We start from the raw sequence: 9,705 nt of genomic DNA, 5'->3' as shown, positions 1-9,705 counted from the left end.
TTCTCATCCGAGGCTTTGTTGCTGTTTTCATTGGGGGGGCTTTTTAAGTGGCGAGTCCCAAACCCAGCGCACAACCAGCTATGCTGGGATGCTTCGCCTTCTCACGTTAGCTCACTCCCGAACGGGTGTTCGGAAGCTAACCAGAGGATACGTGGGCTAATCCCGGACGTTGTGAGCTGCTTGAACCATATGTAGAAGAATCGTCCTGGCCACTCCCAAGTGAATGGCGATCAGTAACTTTCCCCACTTGCGTGGACTTCTACACATGGATGGTTCCTATACTATATAAGACTATATTAATACGAGTAAGTATAATACTGAGTCACCGTTTTCATAGGCAGTTTTTAAATATTCGCGCTCACCGGACAAGTTCCATATGCGCGAATCATGCGATGCACCGCCAAATCTACCATTCACGGCTCTAATTTGCATTTTGTGATCACATATCTAAAGTAGAACAAAAAATGTTAAATGAAAATAATCTTATTTAATCGAAACACTCTTACCACAATTGCATTTCTGCTGTGCTTAAGCTTTCGGTTAAAAAATAAATGCTCGTCATTTGATGGCCTTATCATTTGGATGTGCGTTTCATCCACTGCTCCTACCACTCCCGGAATTCCGCATGTTTCGTAAAAGCTACGGTTGGCATCCTGTTTCTCTTCACTGCTCATCGAAAAAACGATATGTTTCGGACACAATACCTCTTCACTGGAAACGGTTTGCTGTGCTAGCCCCGCGCGATGGCCTTGGCCAATTAAATGCTGATACGCACCCTGAGCAAGAAACTTTAGGGTTGTTGCAACTTTTATGATGTCAGGGATAGCCGTTGCTCTCGTTGGAGATTTCATCTCGCCCTTTATGCTATTTAGCACATACATAAAGGCTTCCTTACTAAGCCGAAAATTCTGCACAAAACTGATGAATAGAACAAACTGATGAATAAAGCATGAGTAATTCTTTAAAGTTTAACTTACCTTTGATCGCTGAGACTCATAATGTTGGACTTATCTCTTATAAATCTCCGAGAAATCCTTTCCTCAGATGATTCGTCCCATAAAGCTACAGAATCCATTACTTTATATTATTTAAATATAGGTACTTTACTTCCAATCGCTCGTTTTTTTTTGGTCGCTTTCTTCGACATTTCGGTCAGTGATGCATACTAAAGCGAAAAATAAGTGAATAATAAAAAGATCAACACATTCAGCGATGCGATAGCGCTACAGAGTACCAATTACCCTTCGTAACGCAATTTATTTTCGCATCGCATTACAGAGTAAGGACCCTGCATTAATATCTTTCAGTTCTGAATAGACATCTGCTTGCTTTATTCTAAAGTATCTGCTCGTTAAGTAGGATTTTAAAATGTTTGAGTACTGGATTGGTAGAACTGCTTGAAGTTTATGGATTAGTTCCTCATGCCATACTTTATCAAAAGCTTGCGATACATCCAGGAATACCGCAGAACAGATTTGTTTTTCTTCCAGTGACTTTTCAATTACATGAGTAATGCGGTGCACTTGATCAATCGTTGAGTGCTCATTTCGAAAACCAAATTGATGGTTTGGTACAAGGCATTTTGCATCTAACAATGGTTTTAATCTTTTTAGCAAGATTTTTTCAAAAAGCTTAGATAAAATTGGTAACAACGATATTGGTCGGTATGATTTCACATCGTGTGGTGGCTTTCCTGGTTTTGGAAGCATAATAACATCCGCTATTTTCCATTGTTGCGGTACATATTCTAATCGAAATGCAGCATTAATCAAATGTGTCAATTTGACAATAGAATTATTGGGCAATTCTTTTAATATTTTCCCTGTTATAAGGTCATAACCGGGTGCTTTTCTGCTATCTATTTTATTTTTAATAGTGTCCTTTACCTCTTTAAAGGAAGTCAAGGGGATTTTATCGATTTTTTGTCGAATAGGATGAGGTATATTTTCTAACTCATCTCCTTCGTTAGGATGAAAAATGTTTTGAAGATATTGGGCAAATCTCTCAATTTGTTCGTTAGATTTTGCCCAGCTGCCATCATAATTTTTTATTGGTGGGAAAAGCTCCTCATAAAAATATCTGCTGTTCGGAGTAGGCTTTAAACTGTAGGTCCCTCCATTTTTGCAACAACATCAAGACGCACACCTCAAATAGGAGGAGGAGCTCGGCCAAACAAAAAGGGTGTACGCGCCAATTATATACAGAGGGTGATTTTGGTTGGTTTAAACAGCTGACGTATATTTCGTGTTTTGTTTCACTGTCAAACATCTTCAGTTTGGTTTATAATTTAACCATGAATCGTCTTACAAACGAACAACGCAACAAATCATTGAATTTTATTATAAAAATGCGTGTTCTGTTAAGAAAGTTTATCGCGCGCTTCTTCCATTTTATGGTCAGTTTAATCGACCCACTGAAGCGGCTTTTCGAGCTATTGCGACTAAATTTAGAACCCAATTTACATTATTGGACATCAAACCGCCAACGCGCTTACGTAGAGTGCGAACTGAAGAAAATATCGCAGCTGTATCGGCCAGTATTAATAATGACCATCAATTATCGATTCGTCGCCGTTCGCAGCAATTGGGCCTCTGTTACTCAACAACGTGGAACATTTTGCAAGAGGATTTAGGTGTGAAGCCTTTCAAAATACAGCTGGTGCAAGAATTGAAGCCGAACGACCTACCGCAACGCAGAACTTTTGGTGAATGGGCTCTTGGAAAGTTGTGTTCAGCGACGAAGCTAATTTTTGAATCACTGGCCATGTAAATAAGCAGAATTATCGATTTTGGAGTGAAGATCAGCCAGAAGAGCTCAAGAGCTACCAATGTATCCAGAAAAAGTCACAGTTTGGTGCGGTTTATGGGCAGGAGGTATCATTGGACCGTACTTCTTCAAAGATGCTGCGAAGCGTAACGTAACTGTGAATGGTGAGCGCTACCGTGAAATGATATCCTTTTGCTTAGCTCTAACAGCAAATACTTGTGCAAAAACTGTTCGCCAGGCATCTATTATCTCCCATAAGTCTACCGTTAATTTGCCATCATCTACCGCTTCTTCACTCTCTCTTCAAATAAGTCCTCTCCCAGCTCTTGAAGAAGGAAATAAATCTAACCATCTCTTGCAAACAGCTCAGCCAATCGAGCAACGCAATTCCAATATAGGTTCGTATGCAGCAACGGTGGTGACTACATCCTACGCTGACATAGCAACATAGCTTGTTCATGCTATCGGTACTTCGAATAAGCCAAAAGTGCAAGCGTTTACTCGTAAAATCGTTGTTGGGTCGAGCTCAAATAATAAAATTTTGCGCATAGAATGAAATGGTTACGTTTACCCTTATTTACGCCATCTGCAACAACAAATAACATTATCGCCATTGTATCTAAGCATTCATCTATTAACTCGGAAATGATATCTTACTATAGCTTTGTAAAGAAGGTTGGGGCTGTTGTTTCGTTAAAGCGAGTGAACTTTAAACTAAGGGTCTCCTCCAATCATTATGACAGCTTACTAAATCAGATCTCTGACCAGCTGACGCTAAAGTACGCCCCTTTAAGGGAGGAGTGGAAAAAGGTAGCTTCCGCCATCTCCGCAGTTTTTATGAGGATAGTGAGGGAAAACCCTGCTGATTCTGTTGAATGCAGAGTCTTTTGGTTCTCTCGCCGAAGCAAAGGGGGTCATCACCTACGGTTTCGAGAAGGTTTAGAGGAAGGTAAGGTCTACCAATCAGATGCCGGAGGAGATGCCCCTGCACATCCGGTGGTGCTGAGAAAAGAAAGGCCCACAGTAGAGTACGTATCTGTGGGCATGGAAGTGGAATCCGTTACGTCTGAGGGGGACAATGCTGATGACGTCCGCTCTTTACCGGGGACCATCATAAGCATTGGGTCGTTCTTCGACAGGGCGGAGGAGGAGAGGGGTGCTAGAGAGGGTCTTGGAGGATGAGTATTCTTTAGATAAATCTTCAGGACTCTTAGACGGCATCCAGCAACCTAGTAATCCACCTTGAGCAGGCTGATCCAGGATCCAGCGGCATTTCTGGGCTGAAGATGAAAAGCTATAAACTGGTGGCGTTAAACAGGACAGGTAAACCAAAATCTTGTATACTCATCAGGAAGGAACTTAACGCATTTATTTTGCCTAATTTCGACAATGAAGACATTGTGAGGGCAGGGCAATGAGGACATTCGACCGACGAACTGGTGAAGACTTTCACCTCAGCTTGCGACGATGCCCTGGAAGCCTCTTGTCTAATAAAAGCTTTTTTTCAGGAAGGAAAACCCGCCTTAGTGCACAACGGAACTTTCTGAGCTTAGGGTCTCATGAAGACGCCTTTTTAACAGGGCTACCAACTGTATAAAGTAGGGCTAGAAATATATAAGTCCGAAATTAGGAAGGCTAAGAAAGACTCTTGGAGAAGCTTTTGCGAGAGCTGTCATGAGTCCTCCAGGTTTAGAGGAGTATTCACGAAGAGCTCCGCTCTCTTGGAGTACTTAAGAGATGAACTGGGACGTTGGACGGTGGGCGGTGAGCGGCGGGGAATCACTGAAGTTACTTCTCGACGCCCATTTCCCGACGAGCCCAGCACCTATCAGCAGCGGCCTGGAAAGCAATTAAACCTGCATTTGGATTCGGGACTGGCTTCTAGATAAGCTCCGCCTGGCTTGGGCCATTGACTCCTTTAGACCCTTCAAGTCACCGTAGCCGAATGGGTTGGTGCGTGACTACCATTCGGAACTCACAGAGAGAACGTAGATTCGAATCTCGGTGAAACACCAAATTAAGAAAAACATTTTTCTAATAGCGGTCGCCCCTCGTCAGGCAATGGCAAACCTCCGAGTGTATTTCAGCCATGAAAAAGCTACTCATAAAAATATCTGCCGTGCGCAGTCGACTTGAAACTGTAGGTCCCACCATTTGTGGAACCACATCAAGACGCACACCACAAATAGGAGGAGGAGCTCGGCCAAACACCCAAAAAGGATGTAAGCGCCAATTATACGTATATATTACGCCTATCATTTTATATGGAGTCATCCTCTGGTGGAAGTCACGGGAGAGGACGAATTGGTGAAGAAACTGGAGAGAGTTCAGAGGTCGGCACTCACGGGACTCAGTGGGGCGCTTCGAACGACACCTACCCTGGCGCTCAACGCAATGTTAAAAGTGGTATCCGTAGATATTGCAGGCAGAATTGCCGCTGCACGTACCGCAATCAGACTGAGGGCTTCGGGCTATAGGCTCAACCTTACTTATAGGCACTCAAGCATACTTAGAAACTTTGAGTTCATCCCCGTGTCAGCGGATCAATGTATACTCACGCTTAGAGGTTGGATAGGGGCAGCACTTGGCGACAGGACCTGGTGAACTTGTTCACGAATTCATCGAAGTTAGAAGATAAGGTTGGCTGAAGAGCTTTTTGCGAGGAGCTCCCCATCAGACTCAAATGCAGGTTACCGGATCACTCCAGTGTGTTCCAAGCAGAGATAGCCGCAAACAAGGAGGCAGCTGATTGGCTGCTCACATGCGTACTAACAATCAAGAAAGTAAATATTTACTCCGACAGCCAAGCGGCAATAAGATCCCTCTGGTCCGTGACGGTGCATTCGAAACTGGTCAGGAAATGTCTGGCCTCATTTTCGACTGCGTCCGAATTCTTTGACATAAGCGTCATCTCGGTTCCTGGTCACAGCGACATTTCGGGAAACTGTGAGGTGGCCAGACAGAAGACATGTGACGTAGCCGCAGGATCTTTCTCCACTGCGCTATGTCTATATCGTCGTAAAGCTCATACAGCTCATCGTTGGAAAAGATGTCGATTGAAGTGAAGGTTTGATTGGGAGGAATATAAGCGCAAGATATTATAATTTTATTGGGGGAAGGAATTTCTATGGAAAGGGAGGAGATATTTGAAGGAAGTATGGCGAGGGTGTTATGAGGTATATTTCTTTTAACTAGGATGGCGGTTCCTTGTTTGCAGGAGGTATTACAAGGGAGGTTATAGATGTGACCGACATAAGCTTTGCGGTTATAAGCTGAAATATTGCTGGGGAGATGTGTTTCGTTTAAAAGTATCACTGAGGGGTTAACTGCCTTAATTAATAGTTCGAGATCGATATAATTATTTAAATAACCCTTAATACTAAATTGAAGTGCGGATAGCATATTTATTATTTAAAAGAAAAGAAAGTCGTAAATATTTGTGAAGATAAGTATATAATATAAGTATTTACTGTTCCATTATTTATGGTGATGGTGAAGTGTGGGGATGGGAGGGCGAGTTAGGGTGCTCATAAAGTAAAGTCGAATGGTCCATTGGAAGAGGGGTTGTGGAGGGGGGTGATGGATTGAGAGAAATGGGTGAGAAAAGAGGAGAAGGGGAAAGATTCAAGGGATGAGAGGTAGCAAGAGCAATCTGCTTTGAGTTTTCAAGAAATTATTCATGGGATAATGAATAATTCTTGGGGGATGATTTTGTAGAATTTGTGTTGGGGTTTGAATTTTTTGTGTTTGAGATTTTTTCTATGTTATTAAATTTGTTTACATTTGATGTATGATCGTTGTTGGGTGGTGTATTAGCCACTCTGGCGAAAGAGGGGGTGGCAGTTGTACCATTGGGTTTTTTTATATTTGAAGTGTATTTGCCACTCTGGCGAAAGAGAAGGAGGCAAATGTGCTGGGAAGTTGGCTTATTTTATGGTACATTTACTCATTAATTACTTAATTTTTGGTATTTCTTTTGACTCAATAAACTTGAGGCAAGTATTTGATGTTGGGATGAGGGATGTTCACCTGCGCAGTTGGCACAGTATACTCTAAAGAATTCTGCAAGGGAGGGGTGGTTGGGAGGGAGGTTGCAAACCACTCAAGTTGGAGTATTTTGGCTGTGTGTTCTAAGAGATTAGAGTTTTTGCAGCGCATGTGATTAGGGTAGTAGGGACGGACGTCAAAGGTTCGCCAGGCGACTTATATACGGCCAGGTAGTGTATACTTATCGAATGTTAATATCACCGCACCGGTACTTACCCGGGAGCCTTTTTTAATAGTGAAAGTTTATGCACTGCGGAGCTACTGAAACCGAATGAAACGATTACGGGGGATGTCTACCGACGACAATTGATGCGTTTGAGCCGAGCACTGCGAGAAAAACGGCCGCAATACGCCGATAGACACGACAAAGTTATTTTGCAACATGACAATGCTCGGCCACATGTTGCACAAGTGGTCAAAACATACTTAGAAACGCTCAAATGGGATGTCCTACCCCACCCGCCGTATAGTCCAGACCTTGCGCCATCCGATTACTATCTCTTCCGATCGATGCAACATGGCCTGGCTGACCAGCACTTCCGTAATTACGATGAAGTCAAAAAATGGATCGATTCGTGGATTGCGGCAAAACCGACCGAATTTTTCACAAAGGGAATCCGTGAATTGCCAGAAAGATGGGAAAAAGTAGTAGTAAGCGATGGACAATACTTTGAATATTAAATTTGTAACCATTTTACGTCAATAAAGTTTCAAATTTCGAAAAAAACCGCACGAACTTAATCATAGTCCTATTAGCTTATATACCTTTGTATACAACAAAGCAGGACGCGGATGCAAGTGTTTTGTTAGCGTGCAGAGACTTGATTATTAAGTACTTCGGGTCACCTTTTTTTGTTATCGGTAGTTCCGGCGGCCGCCGTAGCCGGATGGGTTGGTGCGTGATTACCATTCGGAATTCACAGAGAGAACGTTGGTTCGAATCTCGGTGAAACCAAAACAAAAAAAACCATTTTTCTAATAGCGGTCGCCCCTCGGCAGGCAATGGCAAACCTCCGAGTGTACTTCTGTCATGAAAAAGCTACTCATAAAAATATCTGTCGTTCGGAGTCAGCTTGAAACTGTAGGTCCCTCCATTTGTGGAACAACATCAAGACGCACACCACAAATAGGAGGAGGAGCTCGGCCAAAGACCCAAAAAGGGTGTACACGCCAATTATATATACAAATATAGTTCCGTAAAGAGATCCAGCGTTGAACATTCCGGTTTTTTCCTTTTCGTTTTCTAGCCCTAATGGACGAACCTATTTTCTAAAAGTTTATTGGCCCCGGGGGGCATTGTGTGAATATTGATTTAGTTGTATGTGAGTGTATATATGTGTATGAAGCGTATGCGATAAACAAAAGTATGCGGCCAGGTACAACTAGTAAATTTCGAGTGATTTAACACCATTATGAAACGCTAGTGTGCGAAAAATACAAAGTAACACAAGCGGAAGAAATGCGATCGTACGTGTTAACAATTCGGTTGCGACTGCTATGTAAATTTATATATATATATATATGAATCTTACTATATACTTATATGTATATATGCAGCTGAGTGCACTTGTCACAGCAAAAATATTACGGTTCGCTAAAAGTTATCAAGAAATACAGCGCACATTCACAGGCACAGCGTTGTGCCAAAAATTATGAATTATGAAGCGTCAACGAAATTGCTCCGTAATTTACTCAAACAAATGTTTAGGTCTTTACCATAAGGTAGTACTTTTCTTCACGACATGTGAATTTTAATGTGTTATTGAAAAGTATGTTGTACATTTTACAACAAAAAAATACATATTGATTGAAAAATATCAATTTAACAAATTCCGGCTGTGGTCCCTGTTGTTATGAACAGCGCTGCACTGTTCACAGACGCTTCAATATTAAATACATGGCACTTTGAACTACATTCCAAGGCTGAATGTATGTATAGTAACCTCCGAATAAGCCGCACTCTGATTTCAGAGTTAGATTCTAACTTGACAGATATATGCATATGTTTTTGTGCATTTTTATCAATTGGAGAACTACATGCGTAAATGAACATACTAATTAATTATTCCCCTACTATCAGAGAACATTAAATAATTGTTTCGAAATTGTATCCTACTATCGGACAGAACTTTTTTATAAGCTACTTGTTGCTATTTTCTGCACTGTACTGTATACTCATGCACGCACTTGACGCACAGCAGCTGCGCTTGTCGAGCATTTAGAATACATGTTTACAAAAAATGTATGGGTGCAAACATATATACGGAGCCATGACCATTCAACATGTCAAAAATTCACGATTTATAAAATATTGGCAAATACGAGGTGTGTTCAAACAGTATCGCGAATTTTGAATTTTCGTGGGCTACGTATATTCGAGTTTCGATTTTTTTGTAACGATATGTTGATACTCATGCCTCTCAATCATGCCGACGAGTTCGGCCATTTTGAACGTTCAGTTCATTGTTGACATCTGCTTTGCTTGCGCGTGTTTCGGCTCGTCTTCGATTTTTACCTATTCAAAAAGATGGATCAAAGAACCTGTATCAAATTTCGTGTGAAAAACGAAATGAAATGCGCGGATGCATTCCGAATGAGAAAAGTGTCGAATCACCGTTAGAGAAGTTCCTGAGGGCCTAGACGTATCGATTGGCTGGCATTCGATTTTTTTTCAATGATTTAGGCATGAGACTGGTCGCCGTAAAATTCGTACCAAAACTGCTCAACTTAGATCAAAAGCAGCATCGCATGAACATTGCTAATGAGATGTTGGACTCTGTCCGCGACGACTCAAATTTGCTCGAGGGGATCATAACTGGTGACGAATCGTGGGTTTAAGAGTATGACGTAGAAACCAAAGCTCAATCATCTCAATGGAAGCTGCCGCATGAG

At 41.9% G+C, this 9,705-nt stretch overlaps 1 protein-coding gene across 1 annotated transcript; it reads right to left on the bottom strand.

Moving 5' to 3' along the window:
* Positions 1 to 291: 291 nt before the first annotated feature.
* LOC129250142 (putative nuclease HARBI1) lies at positions 292 to 1,075 on the bottom strand. Its single transcript, XM_054889783.1, has 3 exons — positions 978 to 1,075; positions 507 to 918; positions 292 to 447 (listed from the first exon to the last, which is right to left on the bottom strand). Exons 1-3 carry the CDS (start codon positions 1,073 to 1,075, stop codon positions 292 to 294), a joined length of 666 nt encoding a protein of 221 aa, XP_054745758.1.
* Between the last annotated feature and the right edge of the window lie 8,630 nt (positions 1,076 to 9,705).

This window comes from Anastrepha obliqua, chromosome 6, assembly GCF_027943255.1.
Source record: "Anastrepha obliqua isolate idAnaObli1 chromosome 6, idAnaObli1_1.0, whole genome shotgun sequence".
In the NCBI taxonomy this organism is placed as follows: Eukaryota; Metazoa; Arthropoda; class Insecta; order Diptera; family Tephritidae; genus Anastrepha; species Anastrepha obliqua.
The sequence above is the reverse complement of the archived record's forward strand: the minus strand, read 5'-3'. Positions and strand labels throughout refer to the sequence as shown.

Bases quoted from the DNA above. Each gene is read 5' to 3' on its own strand.
- LOC129250142 (XM_054889783.1), bottom strand. From the start codon at position 1,075: ATGGATTCTGTAGCTTTATGGGACGAATCATCTGAGGAAAGGATTTCT. The intron at 919-977 runs GTAAGTTAAACT...TCTATTCATCAG, and splicing joins ATGAGTCTCAGCGATCAAAG to TTTTGTGCAGAATTTTCGGC. The intron at 448-506 runs GTAAGAGTGTTT...GTTCTACTTTAG, and splicing joins ACAGCAGAAATGCAATTGTG to ATATGTGATCACAAAATGCA.